This window comes from Xiphophorus maculatus, chromosome 18, assembly GCF_002775205.1.
Source record: "Xiphophorus maculatus strain JP 163 A chromosome 18, X_maculatus-5.0-male, whole genome shotgun sequence".
Classification (NCBI taxonomy): Eukaryota; Metazoa; Chordata; class Actinopteri; order Cyprinodontiformes; family Poeciliidae; genus Xiphophorus; species Xiphophorus maculatus.
In genome coordinates this window covers 2,044,648-2,063,284 of record NC_036460.1, presented here as the reverse complement: position 1 = coordinate 2,063,284, position 18,637 = coordinate 2,044,648, and the positions used below count along the sequence as shown (strand labels likewise).

Here is an 18,637-nt window from a genome sequence, read left to right as displayed (position 1 = left end):
TCCAACTTTACCCCAGTGTGAACACAGATTAAATCCAGTTTGGCTTCATAAATGTAGCCAAAAGCGATCTGTCCTGTTGGATAAGAGCCATTTCCACACCACAGTGTGAATCACACTCAAACAGTTTATCAGGATCTTCACCTGACCTTTGACCTGGAGGTCAGGTGGCTGTTGATCTGTAGATGCCTGCTGGTCCTGACGAACCAGGAGAAACAAAACTTCCTTCTTTCTGTGATCAACGTGAAACGACCTGAAGCCAAGCACCGGATTCAGGTTGAAATATGCACATGGATTAAATATGAAATATTTATCTGCTCACAAACTTCTCCTTTTGCACAAAATGTTTGTCATCATTAAACTAAGTGCACTTCCTGAGTTTGTAAAGGTTTCCTCAAACACGATTTATTTGTAGTTATTTACAGGAAATGAATATTATATCAACCTATATTAATGTTTCATGCAGTTTCTTTAGGAAATTATTAAAATTGAGCTGAAATGCTGAAGAGAAGCAGATTGAGTTCTGATTGGTCCAAAGATCAGCGGTTGGAGATGCAGCTCTCTGATTGGTTGGTAGAAGCATTTAGACGTTGTGTGAACGCCAACAGGGCGCTCCGACTCGGAAGCTGGTTCAGATTATTCATGACTTGTTCTTCATGCACTGTGAGAATCTGATGGTCGCCGCGGTTTCCTGCTCTGAGATTATTGCACTTGTTTATTTTTATTGAAACTGTGAGAAAGAAAAGAACTGATGTATTTGATTATGTTTTCATCAATGAAGATGAAATATGAATAAAGTTGATTTTTCTGATCCAGAGTCCAGCCTCTTCTCTTGTTTGTGATTTAACGCTCGACTGGCTGGTTTCTAAACCAAATTGGCAAAATGAGAACAGCAGCACAGAATACGGCCAGAAGAAGAATCACCTGAACGACATCTATGAGATTATTCTCAGAGTTCGGATTAACAAGATTAACTATAAATCCTGATAACTGATAAGATGCCTGCTGATATTATTTAATATTAAAATAATATGATTTTTTTTCACTCACAGAACTAAGCTTAATCTACACTCTCCATTTTTACTGAACAGAACTTTATTAAAGGTATTTTTAATGTGGTTTATTAATTTTAAAACAGTGCTTGTGTAGTGTGGCTTCTAGATTGGACCCATGAACACACCTGTACCCTGTTTCTCTACCTTCCCAGGACCCTCTTGCTGCAAGGCAACATTACTACCAACTGTACAACTTTATGACTTGCATATTATTTTTTTCTAATTTAATAAATTTTTTCTTCACTTTATTCTTGTATTTACGTAATTAATGGGTTTATAATTTATTTATGCTTGATTGGAGAAGATGTATACTTTTCTAAGCTGAACACGACTCCTGGTTTACATTCTGGGCCTGTTTCTGAAATAGCAGGTCTCAGCCGCCAGAGGGCAGCAACGCGCCTCCACCAACCTGCCGCCAACCGGAATGAAACGAAGAAGAAGAACAAGTCCCCGCGATGTCAACAAAGGATAAGTCGCCATGTTGGACTGATGGGAAGCAGATATTTCGCTTAGTTTGGTTCAGAACAGCATTTTTAGCGCAGTTTGTTGTCTGAACAGAATCTAGGTTCTGGTTCCGGTTCGCCATGAAGCATCTCAGAACCGTAGAGGAAACTTTTGGCCGTCAGACCGAACTGGTTCTCCAGCTGCTGCTGGAGGCTGCTGTGGAAGTTCTACTGGGACAACGGGAACCAGTAACTGAGGAGGTTCTACTAGGACAACAGGAACCAGTAACTGAGGAGGTTCTACTAGGACAACAGGAACCAGTAACTGAGGAGGTTCTACTGGATCAGAAACCAGTACTGGATTCGAAACCAGTAACTGAGGAGGTTCTACTGGAGGAGGAACCAGAAACGGAGGTGATGGGTCAGGAACCAGTAACTGTGGAGATTCTGCTGGACCGGGAACCTGCTGCTGAGGAGGTTCTACTGGGGCGGGAGCCAGAACCGGAGGAGGTTCTGCTGGAGAAGCAGGAACCAGAAGAGAAGCGGAATCAGGTGAGAGCTGGACGTGATGCTGGTTCGGTTCTGTCAGCAGAGTGTTTCCTGAAAAGAACGTTCTGCAAGTTTGAATCAGCTGTTGCGTTTAAAGTTCAGATTCTGGACTCGTTTCTGTTCCCCAGGTTACAATAACAATGTCAAATTGATCTGATCCAAAATCACCAGAACCGCTTCTTTCAAGAACTAATTTACACGTGACATAGAACCGTCCAATAGACGGTCTTTCATGGATGAAATTCTGTCTTTTTATTGGTCGGAATAACTTTCAATTAAAGTTTCAGTATGTAACTTTTATGAAAAATGTTTTTTTGGTTGTTTTTTTTTAACATATTTATTAAAGCTGTTACCATGTTATGATCGTTTGTTATGAGACAATCAGTAAATCGGTGGATCTCCTCCTTGAGCTACTATTGCTGTCTGGAAAAATGCACCGGACAAAACAACCAATCAGAGCCAAGAGGCGGGTCTTAGCGCTGTCAATCAACCTTATGAATAAGCTTTTAAATGTGCTAATGTTGGAGAAACAGTTTACCTAAAGGAAAACTATCTATACGTTGTTATCGGTGGCCATGCTAACCAGCATTACTGTCAGTTACATACTGACAATAATGGTAACAGAACTTTTTTGGGCCCAAAAGTTCCTTCCTATAGAATCAGCCATGGAGACACAGAAACACACCCATCTGCATTATTATTATTATTATTATTATATTTGTTTTAAATCAGAAAAATGATCAAAAGTTCTGGTGGAATTTGGATCCTGATCAGACCAGAAGGTTCTGGTTTCTCTGCTCTCTGCCCGGGTTAACCTCTTACTCTCCTTCGCCCTGCAGCTGAGCAGTGTTCTGGTTCTGATGTCCAGAGAGGCGGTCCGTAAGATCCGCAGCATCTTCAGAGAACTCTACCTGATCGTTCTGACGGAGAACGAAGCTCTGAAGGACAAAGTGAGGCGACTGGAGGGGGAAGAACCACAGAAACCAAAACCCGCCGCTGCAGTGAAGAACCACAAGGCTCCCAAAGTTCAGTCGTCAGGTGATTTAAAGCTGCATTATGAATTTTATAAAAAATATTTTTTACGTATTTGTTGAAGCTGTCACTACGTCGTGACAGTTTGGTATGAAACAGGTAATCTGTGAAAAATCGAGCTCTGCTGCCTTCTTTCAGTGCTAACAAGAAACAGCCAGTCAGAGCCAGGAGGCGGGTCTTAGCGCTGTCAATCATGCTCATGTAGGCTCTGCTCTCTGCTAAACTACACTGGCATGACTGGCAGTGGTCACTTGTTTCTCACTTGTTTCTCCGTCATTAGCACATTTAGCAACTTGTTCATGATGTTGATTGACAGCGGTAAGACCCGCCTCCTGACTCTGATTGATTGGCTTTGGTTGGGAGCGGTGCATTTCTTCAGCTTGATCTTTTCACAGATTATCTGTCTCATATCCGTCAAATATATAGAAAAAACAATTTTTTTATAAAAGTGACGTACTGCAGCTTTAAGGAGGAAACTCTAACTCTGCTCTGTGAGCGAGAACCTTCTGAACAGGAAGTCGTTTATTTTTAATGTTGTAGTTTTGTGATGCCTTTGCTGTCTCTCTGTGTGTCTGTAGTTTTGGACCCGTCAGTCAGGTTGGCTGAACTCCAGGTGGTCTCGGTTCGGCCCACCTGCAGCGACCCGGTTCCGGCGATCTTCACCAACCTTTCTGTCCAACAGCCAATCGAGCGACAGAACAGCTGCTGCGTTCCAGTGCCGCAGGAGAAGACGGATCTGGTTGCTCCAGGCTCGCCGCAGGTTGAGGCTGAGGTGGTTTTAGAGACGACCCAGATCTCCACAGAACCTGAGACCAAAGACGGACTGGCCAATGGGCTTCCAGGAGGCGACCAGGTCCAACCTGAGGAAGAGGGAACTGTGGTGAGTTCAGGAGCTCCCTGGAGAATCAGAACATTCAGTTCTACCACAGCTGGTCAGAGTGTTCAACTGTTTGGTGGTGTCTTCAGGGATCAGAAACTACAAAAGAACCAGACCCTGGTTCTGAGGGTCCGACGGGCCTCGAGAGTCCAACAGGTAAAGTTCTGATTTATGTTGAACAAAACATTCAAACCACTGCAGTCAGAATGGACAGAACTGGGTCAGAATAGATGGAACCGGGTCTCAAACTGGACAGAACCAGGTGTCCTGCCAGGTGGTCCTTTTACCGAGCTTTTTCCTAAGGCATTGCAATAAATTTAACGTTATTTTTTGTGATTGAACCCGCTGACCCTGACCCGGCTCTGTCAGTATTCTGCTGCGGTTTGATCCAGGAGCTGGTACCTCTCTCAGAACCAGTCCCAGAACCTGTGTGTGTGTGTGCAGCTGCGAGCGCGGAGCAGCAGAAAGAGCAGGAGCGCTGGCGGCGGCGGGAGCTCTACAAGGAGAAGCGCTTCTTCTGCGAACTCTGCAACAAAGGCTTCCACCAGAACCACCAGCTGACCAAACACATGGCCAGCCACCGCAAGCCCTTCCCCTGCGACGCCTGCGACAAAGGCTTCTACAAGGCACACATGCTGCTCAAACACCAGCAGAGCCACAAGCTGCGGGAGGCGCAGGAGCGTGACCCGGACAAGCTGCTGCAATGCGACCAGTGCAGCAAGAAGTTCCGCCTCCTGCGACAGCTGCGGGTCCACCAAGCGTCGCATCGGCTGGAGAAGACGCCGCTGGAGTGCCGTGCCTGCGACCGCACCTTCACCTCTGCTGCAGCGCTGAGGTCCCACGAGGTGTCACACGCTAAGGTGAAACCGTTCATGTGCGACGTCTGTGGGAAGAGCTTCACCAGGAAGAAGAGCCTGCAGGAGCACCAGAGGGTCCACACAGGGGCGCGGCCATACCCCTGCCAGACCTGCGGCAAAAGGTTCTCCACCAGCGGCAACCTGCGCGTCCACAAGAGGTCGCACTCTGACGAGCGGCCATACAAGTGCAGCGAGTGCGACAAGGCTTTTAAATGCAGGATGGGGCTGATGCAGCACCGAGTGGTTCACTCCGGAGAGAAACCCTTCACCTGCCATACCTGTGGACTGAGCTTCGGCCTCAAGTACAACCTGCAGCGACACCTGCATCTCCACAACGGAGAGAAACCTCACCGGTAGGCAGACCCGAAACATTTCCATCTAGATTCAGACCCCATGCACACCGATGCACACCCTGTCGTAGGCAGCGGTGGGAACGTTTTGAGCTAACTTTAGTGTAGCATTTTTGCTAACTTTGAAAACTTTTAGCGCACATAGCTTCCCCTAAATACATTTTTTCAGACAAATCCTAAGGTGCTAATTTACTTGGCTATTTTTTAAGCTTTTAGTTGAATAAAGTTTAACATATGTGTTGAAGTTTTGGTTATTGATCACACAGACATTTAATTTCATGCTCTTATTTTTTTAAGGGGCTGAAGACTGTTTACATAGCAGTTCCATTTCCTCTACTTGTGTTCTCTCTTTTTTTTCACCAGTAACTTTATGTCAAACAAGAAAAGTTCAGGAACAAAATGAAACATACTGTACAGAACAAGCAGACATAAGTACAATATCTAAAGGCATCATGGAACATGCAAATTCATCCTGTTGTGCTTCCCTCTGTTCTCCACCAGGTGTCATCAGTGTGGTGAAGGTTTCTCAGGAACCTGGGCTCTGAAAACCCACATGCTGGTTCACGGTGTGGAGAAGCCCTTCATGTGTGACTGCTGTGGAAAAACCTTTTTCTACAACTGTCAGCTGCAGAAACACCAGCAGCTGGTCCACGGCGACCTGGAGGGCCGGCTGCCCGGCGCCGCGCGCCGCAGGTCCACCGGAGTCAAACCGTTCAGCTGCAAAATGTGCCTGAAGAGTTTCAGCAGCAGCAGCACGCTCCGGATGCATGAGAAGAGCCACCAGCAGACCAAGGAGTTCGCCTGCAACACCTGCGGGAAGACCTTCCACCTGCGGCACATGCTGCAGTACCACCAGCGGCAGCACACCGGCGACCGGCCGCACGTCTGCTCCTTCTGCAGCAAAGGCTTCCTGCAGGCGTCGCAGCTGAGGCAGCACGAGCTGCTGCACACTGGGGTGAAGCCGCACCGCTGTGAGCATTGCGGCAAAGAGTTCAGGACGCCTCAGAACTACCACCGCCACCTGCTGGTGCACACCGGAGAGAAGCCGTACCAGTGCAGCGTGTGCAGCCGGCGGTTCCGGCAATCCAACCAGCTCAAGTCCCACATGCAGATCCACACGGGCATCAAGCTGTACTCCTGCGACCGCTGCCACCTGGGCTTCTCCGACTCCCGGCAGCTGAAGAAGCACCGCTGCGGAGACGAGTCGCAGGACACGCTGGAGTCCAGCACCAAAGACAGGAGACAACGGGACGACTTCGGCTGGACGCCCAACTTCAACAGCTAGACGCTTCAGACTCGACCGGACTAACGACGGAAAGGAAACCATAACTTTACAACATGGAGACCAACAGTTGAAGTCAAGTAGATGTGGTCAGCTGTGTTCTTCTTCTGCACACAAATGGACATTCTGGTGTTCCGTACCTTCGTTCTGCCGACATCCAGACAAACATTTCTTTTTAAACTCAGGGATTCAGTAATATGGAAAACCCAAATGCATCCAAACACTGATTGGTCCGTCAGTCGAGCCAGGCGTCCATTTTGTTCCAAACCTGCAGCGTCGGGTGATCTGATGGTCCATTTTCCCGTCAGACTGCAGAGAGAAACTAACCAATTTAAACCTTTTTAAATTTAAATTTGTTCTGACAAAATTTTGAGCTCATTTTTCAATTTGTAGAAAAAAATAAAGTCATTATTTGCACTTGGAGGAATCTGCTTAGTGTCTGTGCAGTCTGTAATGTAGAAGATTTTATGGGTTTCTGGAATAAAACTATAAATAAAATGCAATAAAAGTCTCATAGAGACAGAGAGTTCTTATAATAGTAAACCTGCTTTTATAATAGTAATCATTAAAGCAGGAGTCAGCGACCTTCACCATCCTGCCTTAGCAATAAAACCTATATAAAACTAAACAGTTTTGAAATGTGTTTCATTTTTGATTGTATAATAAATACTTGTATAATAAAAACCGAATGATTTTCTTCAATGAAAAAAAGAATTTACAAGCGAAGACAAATAGATTACTTCATAAAAGAAAATATTTTTATTATACTATTATTGTCTTTATATGCATAGCTGTCATGTAGTTTTGAAAACGTGTGAAACTAAAGGAAAAAGAGAAAATGACTGAAATTGGAAAGCATTCATTTATTTTCATAGCACAATAAAGTTGCAGAAAGTTCGGGATGTTACACACTCATGAACAGTAGGTGGCGGTATGCGCTATTAAAATGCTAGAGAGCCCCCGTTATAAAAAGGAAGAAGAGAGTGACCTGAGGACGCATGCGCACTGTCCCAACAACAGTCAGTTCAGGCGGGTTCAGTCCACAAGCTAACGTCCAAAGAATATCAAAAACGGTCGAAAGCCACCGACGTTTGACTCCTGGTTCCCAATTTACTGAAACAACATGACGCCTTGCGGGCTGCGAAGCTGGAGCGGCTCGTATCCGGTAACCGTTGGCAAGTAAACTTTGGACCGGCTAACGTTAGTTAGCTTCCGTTGGAGCTGAAGCAGGTGAGGCGGGGCTGGCTCTGGTAAACTCCGAGCAGGGGGTTGGTTCGGAGGCAGTTAGAGGGGTTCTGTTGGGATGCTTTCTGACCGCAGGACGAGATGTTTGGTCCCCATTTTCAGCTGGAGATCCTGTCGGTGTCAGAGAGCCGTTAGCCTGGGGAACACAGGGCGGTTTAACGGATGTTTTAGCCCAACGAAGCGTTGTAATTGATTGAATTCGTAATTCGACTCCAGTTTTCAGGAAAACAAGAGTTTTTATTAGCTATATAAAATAGAAAACTATATAGCATTACAAACGTGCATCAGTCTGTTTTCCCTTCTTGGAAGCCATATTCATATTTAATGTTAGCGTTACACATTTTATATAAGTATATTTCAGTTTCAGTGGGGATTATTTTCAACATAATGACAAAACTGGGAAGTAAACAGGTTATATTTGAAAGAAAACAGACATTTTGAGTTAAAACATTACAAATTTATGAAGTCCTTCTCTCAAATTAAAAATGAAAGGTCTTGGTATTAATTCCTGTATTTGTGCTGGCAGAACTGAGAGGAAAATGTTTAATTTGCTGATACGTGGAAGAGAAAGTTAAAAATATTGATCTGGTTCCAAAACTCCGCTTGGTACTGATAGTATTGATAACTTGGTCGATACGCGCAGCCTTACATTACGTGAGTACGAACTGGAAAACCTGTTAGCATAATTTTAGGATTTAATTTCCTTTTGGGATCAGTAAAGTATTTTTGAGTTGAATAAACACAAGCTGCTCTGGCAGGAAACTCAAAATTTCTCGCACAAGATGGCGGTCACACTACTTCTCTGTGAGTAAAATATTTGAATCAGTATTTTCTAACTACACTACATAATAGTTCAGACGGCATCAGTCACAGCAAACAGGAAAACTCTTCTGAACATCGCAGAAGCTCGTCTGGTGAAATGTGCAAGTTTAAACTTTATTTTGTGGTTTTTATGTAGCAAATATGGACTCGATAAAAAGCTTTTGTTTCAAAGTACATCTGAAAAGTGATAAAACTTCAGATGAGTCCCATTAAATCTGAGTTATTTCTTGTTGACACTTTGCAGTCAGACATGTTTCATGTGGAACTAGAGGTGAACAATACTGCCAAAAGAAAATCTAAAATAAATTAAGATAAATGTAAATGGATTTTGGCTACCAAAAATAAATAAATCTGAAATCAGTTAAGTACACAAATGAAACAAAATGATGTGGTTCAACAGAACATATTTAGTTTCATGTTGAAACACAAATGATGTGCAAAACTAAGAATCCTGTTTTAATATAAAATGAAATCCATCCATTTTCTAACACCTTGTCCCTACTGAGGTCAGGAGGAGCTGCTGCCTCTCCAGCTAACGTTCCGAGCGAGAGGCGGGGTCACCTGGACAGGTCACCTGGACAGGTCACCTGGACAGGTCGCCAGTCTGTCGCAGGGCAGCACAGAGACAGACGGGACACACAACCACGCACACACACACACACACCTAGGGAGAATTTAGAGAGACCAATTAACCTGACAGTCATGTTTCTGGACTGTGGGAGGAAGCCGGAGTACCCAGAGAGAATCCACCATGCACAGGGAGAACATGCATAAAGACCCCGTGCAGAAAAACCCTTCACTATAAAACATGTCGCATAAAAACCATTCGCTTACCTCCTAATGACCAGGAACTGAACCGTTATTTTCATTTCTTCCATCTGTAACGATTGTCAGTGTTTTGACTTTTAGCTTTCATCTTCCTCCTGCTTCTCCTCTTCCTCAGGTCTTTTCTTTTCTCCATCTCAGCCTGTCCCAGATCCTTCTGTCCTCTTTCTGCTCAGACTTCAGGTTTCCTCTTTACTCACAGCAGGTTTACTAAATTCTTCTAATTTAGTTCAACTTCTGATGGAATATTTTGTCTTAGTATGATGTAAAGACCAGCAGGGGGCGCCCTTTGTGATCAGGATACACACACCACTACAGCTGAGGATGATGATGATGGTTTGTGCTTCAACAGTGTTTACTTGTTCCTCGACTGCGAAGAGGACGAAGATGTCTCCGGTGTCTGAGGTGGAGGAAGGAGGCAGACAGGAGCTGGCTCTGACCTGGGAAGACTGTCTGTGTCCGGTCTGTCTGGACATCTTCATAGAGCCCGTCACCCTGCCCTGCACACACTCCTTCTGCAAGGTACCACACACACACACACTCCTTCTGCAAGGTACCACACACACACACTCCGGCTGCAAGGTACCACACACACACACTCCTTCTGCAAGGTACCACACACACACACACACTCCGGCTGCAGGGACTGTCCATAATCATGATCCAATACTTTGACCTTTTTGAATTCTGCACCTGAAAATGAACCACAATCTGAGAAACTGAACCTGCTGCTATAACTAATAAAAACTAACCTGAAACTGTCAGACCTGCTGCTGTAAAGTCACCACATCACAGAGAGGGAGTGAAGCTGTAGTTACCATGGTAACAAAGAGGCGATGCTTGAGCTGGAGTCACCATGGTAACTGAAATGACTAGTGATGCTGGGGTCTGAAAAGGCTGGACTTGTCGGTCTGTTTCCGTAGAAACGGCCATCAGATGCTGCTGCATCTAAACCTAAAGAAGCTGTCCAGCAGGTGGCGCTCTGCCTCCACCACTCATCCCAGTGTGTGTGTTCCAGGGCTGCTTCCTGGAGTCGGTGGACAAGGCGACACTGTGCTGCCCCATGTGCAGGAAGCGGGTCTCCAGCTGGGCCCGCCGCAACAACAAGAAGAACACGCTGGTGAACCTGGAGCTGTGGAACCGGATCCAGACCCTCTTCCCTCTGCAATGTCAGCGCCGCCTGAACGGCCAGGACGCTGAGGAGGACGACGGCACAGGTACGCCACAGACACACAGGTACACCGCGCCACGCCGGCCAATCAGAGGCAGGGTAATCACACACAGGTACACCTGACACAGCGTGTTTCTGTCTTCACAGGGATTCTGCATTGACTTTCTGATCCTAAACTCAGTTCACAGCTTAGTCCAAAACCCGACCCATAACCCAGAAACAGAACTGCTCCTGATCCACAACTAGGGCAGAAATGATTTAATGATTATTGAAATAATTGTCAACTAATTTAGTAATTAATCATTGACCAGAATATACAGATTCTAAATGTCCATTTGCTGAAAGAACAAGACATAGAGCTGTAATGAGACCCAAACTTCACAAAACTTGGGCCTCGGATAAAAAAAACTAACTTTTGTCTCTAAATCTGTTCTACCCAGAACTTCTCATTTGGAGTAATAACTTCACCTGGTTCAGATTCTGCAAAATATTCTATTAGCAGCTTCTGCTCTCCAATTACTAATCAGTTAATCAGTTAGTCAGCAGATCAGCCCTACTCTGTATTGATCAACAGAAACGCTGAGCTTTTCACATTTAGCTGCTGATGTGAACTAAAGGAATAATGTTAGGCAATCAAATGTTTATTTTAAAAATAAATGTTTGTTTATATCTTTCAATGAATTTCTAATGTAGAAAAAGGCGTAACTGAAAAATCTGCAAAAATTGAATCCTCAGAATAATTTATTACTAAAATAATTTTTTATTTTTCATTTATTTTTTCCTCTCTTGCTCTCAGTGAAGGCAGACGGTTTTTTTTCCTCTGCTCCCTCCCTGCTCTTGCCTGCCCTGCTTGCTCTGTTTTTGTCCCGTCTTTGTCTATATTTTTGGAGCCTTTCTTTGCACATCCTCCAAATCTACAAATTATGGATCTGGTCAACCGGTCTCTATCAAATTTTCTCCACGAGAAGACTGGGCACAGGAGAGCCCTCTTGTCCTGCAGGGACACGCCGGGCAGGATACGCCCTGGATTTATTCATAACAGGATTTCTGCTGTTTGGAGCTTGTGGATACCTGGCTTATCGACAAATTTGTGACGGACTTGGCCGAACTAGCGAACACTCAGACTGTAGGTGTGGACAGAGACGCGAGTTGGATGTGAGTCTTGCTGAGACTTTCAGCCCAGTGAGGACTCCAAAACTCACTAACGGGATGGAATTGATCTTGGAGAAGTTGCTAGTTTAAGCTCAGTGGAATGACCAAACCAATTTGGATAATTGGGATGAACTGAGATGTATCGGAGAGACTTTAGGGAAGATTAACATTTATAATCTACCCAACCTAAAACATTATGTATCTGAATTGGCTTTCCCCGTGTTGCTTTGGAAGGGTTGCATATTTCCAATCTCCTTGAAGATATATAAACATAACGCTCCTTCCCACCTCACCACCTCCCGTTATCCATGCAGCTGTGGACCTGAGCGCTCCCAAGGACATTCCTTGATAACAACATCTTATCGGACTTCTGGCGGGAGGCTGAGCAACGTGGTTTCATGGCCCTGTGATGTCACTGCCTTCACTCATGTCTTTGTTTTGTCTGAATGTTGCCATTTGCCCTAATGTGTCGTTTCCTCTTTTTTATTTTATTTTGTTAGAAACTGTGGATTACTCACTTTTTACCCAGAAAAGGAATTAGAACAAACTTGGAATCCAGAGACTCTAGTTTATTAGTCACTCTTTAGCTTATATTTTAGAAACTGTAGAGTACTCACTATTTAGATGCAGAGACGCCTAATGCAACCAAAAAAAGGAATTAGAATAAACTTAGAATCCAGAAAAAATTCTTCCAGAACAGGAACATTTAGCTTTTATTATTACTTAGAAACTGTGGAGAACTCATTACTTTTATAAATATAGAGAACACTTGGAAAGTCCAGAGAATAATTATACTTATCCAGCATCCCAGAAGTCCAGAGGATTCTTACTTACTTACACTTATTTAGCAACACAGAACAGGGATTAGAACTTGTAACCCAGAAAACAACTTTTTAGACTCCTATTCTTCCCAACCCAGAAAAGGAATTAGACCAGAGGATACTTACTGATACTTATCTACCAACCCTGAACAGGATTATCTAATTTATTTACTTTGGATCAACATTATTAGATTTTTCTTCTTTTGCTCTTTCCTTTAGTTTGTTATTTTGTTTGTATTTCCTTGTAAATCCTGTAAAGCTCTCTGTATTGCCTTGTTGCTGAAAATGTGCTATATAAATAAAATTATCTTTACCTTTAAAATAATTGTTAGCTGCAACTCTAAGCACAATGTAGTATTTGCTGAAAAATGGGCCTTAGACTGAATCAAATCCAAAGACACACACACACACACACACACACACACACAGTCAGACCAACTGATCCTCCAACTGTCTCTGTAAAACCTCCAGAACCATTTTTTGGTTTTTAAATCTCTGACCTGAGAGAGCTCATGCTGTCACATGAGCTCTGCTTCACTAACAGGATCGTGTGTGTGTGTGTGTCTGTGTGTGTGTGTGCGCGCGCGCGCGCAGTTCCCAGAGTGTTTCCCAGGGTCTGTCATCCTGGAGAGCTGCGGCAGGAGTACGAGGATCAGGTGACTAAGGTGGGGTCAGGGTGGGCGGGGTCTTGTTCTTATTTTGATTTGCTAATTTTGTTTATTTTAAATTAAAATAACTCAAAAAAACAACACATGACACTAACTGGGCATGTTGTCATTCTGACTGTATGACATCACTGTGATGTCATCCAGGTGTGAGTCTGCTCCAGGATCTCTGAAGCTTTACTTCTGTCTGCCATCTGTCTGTAAATGTTGCTTCTTTAAATAAAGCTTGATCTTAATAATGATGATGATGATGATGATGGTGGTGGTGGTTGTGACGGTGAGGTCACGTGATGAGGTCACATGAAGGTGTGTGTTTGCAGCTGATGGAGGAGCGGAGGGCTCAGGACGAGGAGGAGAGCAAAGCAAGCGAGGAGCTGATCCAGAAGCTGCTGGCTGAGGAGCAGCAGCAGCTGCAGGAGGAGATGAGGAGGAAGGAGGAAGATGAGCGTCTGGCCAAGCTGCTGAGCAACCAGCTGGTCCGTGAGGTCGCCGAGAGGTCACAGAGAGGTCACTGTGTACTGTGGGTCACGCTAAGCTGCTTTCCTCCCACAGAACTCCCAGGAGAACCTTCGTGTTCCCGACGTCGCTCCGGTCAAGAAGAAGAAGGAGGTCGTTATGGGACACATGGACAGGTGAGTCACACCTGATTCCACTCTACCTAATTAGCATCTGTTACCATGGAGATGGAGTCAGGTCCAAACAGCCATGAAGTTCCTGTGTCACTGCAGCTGGAACCGGGTCTGTTTGGTTCTGATGGGTCGGACTCATTCCCAGTCAGGTTTAGTGGAACCTGGTTCTGTTGGACCCGTTTCATTCAGCTGCTCCCTGGGTTCCTGGTCACATGGTCTGTTTGACAGGAAGTGACACGTTTAACCTGTTTGTTTCAGGTTCCTGTGTCCCTGCCCTCCTCCAGGCTCCGCCCCCGGCTTCATAACCAATAAGGTCAGTTTGAGCGTTCTGAACCTCTTTGCAGCCGATGCACAGTGATGACATCACATGCTCCAACTTCCTGTTTCAGGAGAACATCCTCCTGATGGAGGCGGAGCTTCACCCGGAGCCCCGCCCACCGATATCATCGAAGAGGAAGAGCTCGGAGCTGGACCCAGTGGAGGACGAGGAGGTGACCTCCAAGCGAGTCCAGGTGTGCTCCCCGCCTGGAGAGGAGCGGCCGCTGCCGGACTGGGAGGCGGAGCTTCGGGTGAGGAAGCAGCAGGAGGAGGACGACCTCCACCTGGCTCTGCTGCTCCAGAGGGAGCTGGACCAGGAGGAGCGACGGAGAGCCACGGACCGGAGCAAGGGCTCCTCCGACGCCTACCTGCTGCGCGCCCAGGGAGGTGACAAGCAGGAGGCGGGGCCGTCACGCATACCTGCAGGAGGAAGAATACGCCGGATGTGCAGCAGCTCCGTCAGCAGCTCCGTCAGTAACTCCATCAGTAACTCCGTCAGTAACTCCGTCAGCAGCTCTGTCAGCTTCCCGTTCCTGCGCTCGGTCTCCTCTGCCTCGGTGGTGAGCAGAGGAAGCAAACAGGCCACTCTGACCGAGATGTTCACTCTTCCTCGCTCCCGCTCCTCTGCCTCGGCTGCCACAAGAAACGCAAAATAAAGGCACTTTGTTTTGTAACCTGCACTTCCTGCTGATCAGTGATCACTTTCTCTTCACGGTTTGTTTCCTGATGTTTCTGGGATCATGTGATCAGTCATGTGACACTCTGACTCAACAGCCCCCCCTGGTGGTCACATCACAGGAAGTAGCACTGATGGGCCGAATCTGCTAAACATTTAATCACAGATAAAATCAGGTCAATAACTTTGGCAGTTATTGATCTGATTGGTCAGATCAGTGAATGACAGCATGGGATGCACTGAAGCTCCTCCCCCTCAACCGTTATATGCAACACAATCATGGATCCTGCAGGGGGCGCTGTGAACTGTTCCTGCAGGATTCAGACATTTATCAAAACTGTTTTTTTGTTTTGTTTTTTTCTCAAATTTTAGTATAAATCCCAAAGTGTCTGATTAGAAATAAAAGTTCTGTTAAGTTTCTCCTGCTTTGATTCTTTAAATTTGTCCTGATGATCCAACCAGAAAGACTGAACCAGATCAGATCTGAGTCGATGTACTGGCCTGGTTCCAGTGTAGCCGGCTGGTTTCTGGTTTCCCTTTAAAGAATTATTTTTTAATTTACAAACTAGGATTCTTTGGTATCGGTCAGAAGGTTAGGATTGTGTTCTGTCGTCTGGACTCTGACACGATGGAAAATGTTTGAACCACTAGGAGGCGACACTGAGACATGACAAATATTTAATTCAAAGAACTGATGAATTAGGTCTTTAATGAAAAGCAATATAAGTAAAACAATAGGAAATTCAAATAAAAAGTTCAGTACAAATATAAAGATTAGCTGAACTATAAATTAATGACTAAAAACGCAAATCACATAAATTGGTCAGCCTGTAAAAGCATCAGGTCTGCTGCTGCAGGAAGCCTGTTCCAAATGGGAACTGATTGTGAATTTAGTCAAAAATTTACAGCAGTCATTTGAATTATTTAGTGAGTCACAAGATAAAAAATAAAACTAAACCTTTAGCTGGTAACCTAATTTAGCTTTGAGCTAAATGTTTAGCTCTGAAGCTGCTAAATATAGCAAGCTTAATATTTCCAAATATTCAGCTAGACACAGAATCATCTAGATAAATATTTAGCTAGCTCAAAGCTAACATGTTTATCTAATATGAAGCGGAAGTGGATTATCAAAATAAAAGCTGGTCTTGAGAACTTGTAAACTGCTGACTGAATACTTCAGCTGTACTGATGGAGTCACTGCTGCTGTTTTGGTCAACGTGTGTGTGTGTGTGTGTGTGTGTGTTGTCTTTAAAATGGCTCATCCTGTAAGATAAAATAACACGACGCAATTTGAAAGAAGCTGTTTACAAAAAGATGGGGAAACTAAATATTTATTACGCTAAACATGCAGTTTGAATTTAAGTACTTAGCTGAGTAACTAGATATTTAGTTTGTTTTTGATAGTTTTTTATTTTATATTTTCAGAATATCAGAATCGATCCAGAAAACAGCAGAACTCATAATGTTTCCTTAAAATTCAAATTTAAACCACCTGTGGCTGATTATCTTTAACATTTTCTAATGAAAGCTCCTTCTCTGCATTAGCTGTAGGAATTGGATTATCTGGGCAAACAGACAATAGAGCTGCTCACAATGTATTTAACATAAATAAACAGTAAACATTTAGCAGCAGACACATAATATTTGACTTCAGTCTCATGATGATGGTTATATTCGAGGTGAATGACAAGCTGAGCTTAAAACCTCAAATAAACAAACTTCTTAAAACATATTTCTGGAGTCTGATGAAGTTTGTTGTAGTGTTTCTGTGGTCGCAGTGGTTTCATAATAAAATCAGAACCAGTGGAGTTCTGGTAACGTTCTTCATGTGTTTAACATTTTTACACGACCTGAAAACAACGAAATAGAACCAGAAATGTGTTGCTGCTGCTCTTATGTCGACCAGAACCCAGAATAAACCCAGATCTGATCTCAGAAAGCCAAAGTAAGCATGTTTTCAGGATGGGGTTCAGCTGTTCGCAGGACGTTTCGTCACCATGACGTGGTTTCTGTTGTTGTGTCATGTGACCCTGATGAGTCGCGCGCTGACATCAGAGCTGAACCCAAAAGCCCACGGTTCTCGAGGATCTCAGGCGTTCTGGTTAAACTCATGTCTGTGGGGTTTTGGGTCGAGTCATGAACGGTTCTGATGTTGCAGTTTGAGCTGCTGTTTGTAAACCACACACTGCAAAATTAACAATAATTTGTTTCATAAGAGGAAATGTGTGTTTTAGAAACTAACCATTTAACTAGCTAGCAAGCTATTTAGCTGGCTAAACGCTTAGCTTTGAAGACTTGTCACTTATGACAAGTCTTTTTGTCATAAGTTCATAAAGACTTGTCACTTTTTGCCAAAACGTTTTTTTATTATTTACAAAATCACTTTTGTCAATAAATGACTTAGGTAATTATATTAGGAATGTGACAATATTTTGTTAACCAATTGAAACTAGTTGAGTTAAATGTAGTTAACTTCTTCACTAAGTATTTATGGAAAAGGACATTTTGTTTGGTAGTGAAATATTTTGCTATAACCTAAATATTTAGTTTGAATTATCTTTAAGCAACAAAAGGTGGTAATTTTACCAAAATCATTTTTGTCAAAAAATGACTCAGATCATTATTTGACAAATGTGACAATATTTAAAGTAGCTAAATATTTATTATAGAAACTAAATATTAAGCTGGCTAACTAAATATTTATCTTCAAACTAAATATTTAACGTATAGGTAGCTTGCTCACTAGGTATTTATAAAGCTGAATATTTATCTCAGTAAATAATATTTAGCTTCAAACTACATATTTAGTTTGGAGATAAATATTTAGCTTAGAAACCAAATATTTAGTTCCAGCCTAATTGTTTGGAAGCTAAATCTTCAGCTCCATAAATACTTAGTGAGCAGCTTAAATATTTAGCTCCAAACTAAATATTTAGCTCTGAGCTAGCTAAATATTCAGTTAGCTCTGAGAAAGCTAAACATTTAGTTTACAAGCCAGATATTAGTTGGTTGACCTAGATTTAGTTGGTTTACATATTTATCTATCTGATTAAATATTGAGTTTGAAAGTGGCATTAATAAATGTAGAAAATATGGCTGAAAATGAATCCCCATTTATTCCTCTTATCTCAGACTAAATGACCCAAATTATTGCTGTTAATGTTTGACTGACTTTACAGATGGAGCCTCAGGTCTCAGTCAGTCCCCGGGTCCACTAATGGACAGATCCAGAACCAGTTCAACTTGCCACTATGATGGACCAGAACCAACTGGACAACATTGGGTACCAATTGTAAACTGAAACTAGATTTAAGCAACATTTTTCATTGACTGGTTCTGTTTTCTGGACCAGTAGAAAACAGAACTGCACCCTCACACCTGAGAATGGGTTGTTCTCCCTGAACCCTGGTCCAGGATCCGGACCTGCAGCTGGTCCAACGGAGGAGAACCTGATGGTGTCAGCGATGAGACATCAGCACATTTCCCATGAATCTTTGCTGCCCTGCAGTGAGTCACAGGAGCCAAAATAAGTGGTTCTGCTTTCAAAGAACTGAAATTAGAAGAAAAAGGTCAAGTGACGAGCAGCAGCTGGTTTTTCCAGAGACGGATCAAGGTTCTGTCCACCAGTGTCCTCTGGCCCTGGATCAGACCAGAAGAACTGTGACTGACCTCCAGTAACAAGATGTTATTTTATTTGAGGACTCACAAAAGGTCGGATTCAAAATCCAGGATTTCCTTCAGTTCATGCTGGTTTTACGTTTGAGCTTTCTATCATGATATATTATTCTCTCATCAAAAACTTACCTGGAGTGTTGCTTTGATTCAACCCTTTAACCCTTTCAATCTCCATGGCAACCATTCAGTCAAGCAA

At 43.6% G+C, this 18,637-nt stretch overlaps 2 protein-coding genes across 4 annotated transcripts; both read left to right on the top strand.

Annotated features, from left to right (window-relative positions):
• The first annotated feature begins 1,506 nt into the window (after positions 1 to 1,506).
• LOC111612081 (zinc finger protein 708-like) lies at positions 1,507 to 7,070 on the top strand. Of its 2 annotated transcripts, XM_023352106.1 has the most exons (7): positions 1,507 to 1,792; positions 1,829 to 2,047; positions 2,884 to 3,082; positions 3,655 to 3,956; positions 4,043 to 4,109; positions 4,398 to 5,163; positions 5,662 to 7,070. In XM_023352106.1, the coding sequence occupies exons 1-7, from the start codon at positions 1,637 to 1,639 to the stop codon at positions 6,443 to 6,445; spliced, it is 2,493 nt and encodes an 830-aa protein (XP_023207874.1). In that variant the 5' UTR covers positions 1,507 to 1,636; the 3' UTR covers positions 6,446 to 7,070. The 2 variants fall into 2 exon arrangements, with proteins under 2 accessions (XP_023207874.1, XP_023207873.1); XM_023352105.1 differs by having other exon boundaries at positions 1,507 to 2,047.
• A 359-nt stretch (positions 7,071 to 7,429) lies between these two features.
• rnf168 (ring finger protein 168) lies at positions 7,430 to 15,186 on the top strand. 2 transcript variants are annotated; one of them, XM_023351998.1, is made up of 8 exons: positions 7,430 to 7,672; positions 9,687 to 9,856; positions 10,353 to 10,551; positions 13,073 to 13,134; positions 13,464 to 13,619; positions 13,696 to 13,775; positions 14,031 to 14,085; positions 14,162 to 15,186. In XM_023351998.1, exons 2-8 carry the CDS (start codon positions 9,722 to 9,724, stop codon positions 14,744 to 14,746), a joined length of 1,272 nt encoding a protein of 423 aa, XP_023207766.1. In that variant the 5' UTR covers positions 7,430 to 7,672; positions 9,687 to 9,721; the 3' UTR covers positions 14,747 to 15,186. The 2 variants fall into 2 exon arrangements, with proteins under 2 accessions (XP_023207766.1, XP_005813682.1); XM_005813625.3 differs by having other exon boundaries at positions 13,073 to 13,143.
• The last annotated feature ends 3,451 nt before the right edge of the window (positions 15,187 to 18,637 follow it).

Bases quoted from the DNA above. Each gene is read 5' to 3' on its own strand.
- LOC111612081 (XM_023352105.1), top strand. From the start codon at position 1,637: ATGAAGCATCTCAGAACCGTAGAGGAAACTTTTGGCCGTCAGACCGAA. The intron at 2,048-2,883 runs GTGAGAGCTGGA...TTCGCCCTGCAG, and splicing joins CAGAAGAGAAGCGGAATCAG to CTGAGCAGTGTTCTGGTTCT. The intron at 4,110-4,397 runs GTAAAGTTCTGA...GTGTGTGTGCAG, and splicing joins GGGCCTCGAGAGTCCAACAG to CTGCGAGCGCGGAGCAGCAG.
- rnf168 (XM_005813625.3), top strand. From the start codon at position 9,722: ATGTCTCCGGTGTCTGAGGTGGAGGAAGGAGGCAGACAGGAGCTGGCT. The intron at 13,144-13,463 runs GTGGGGTCAGGG...GTGTGTTTGCAG, and splicing joins ACGAGGATCAGGTGACTAAG to CTGATGGAGGAGCGGAGGGC. The intron at 13,620-13,695 runs GTCCGTGAGGTC...TTCCTCCCACAG, and splicing joins AGCTGCTGAGCAACCAGCTG to AACTCCCAGGAGAACCTTCG.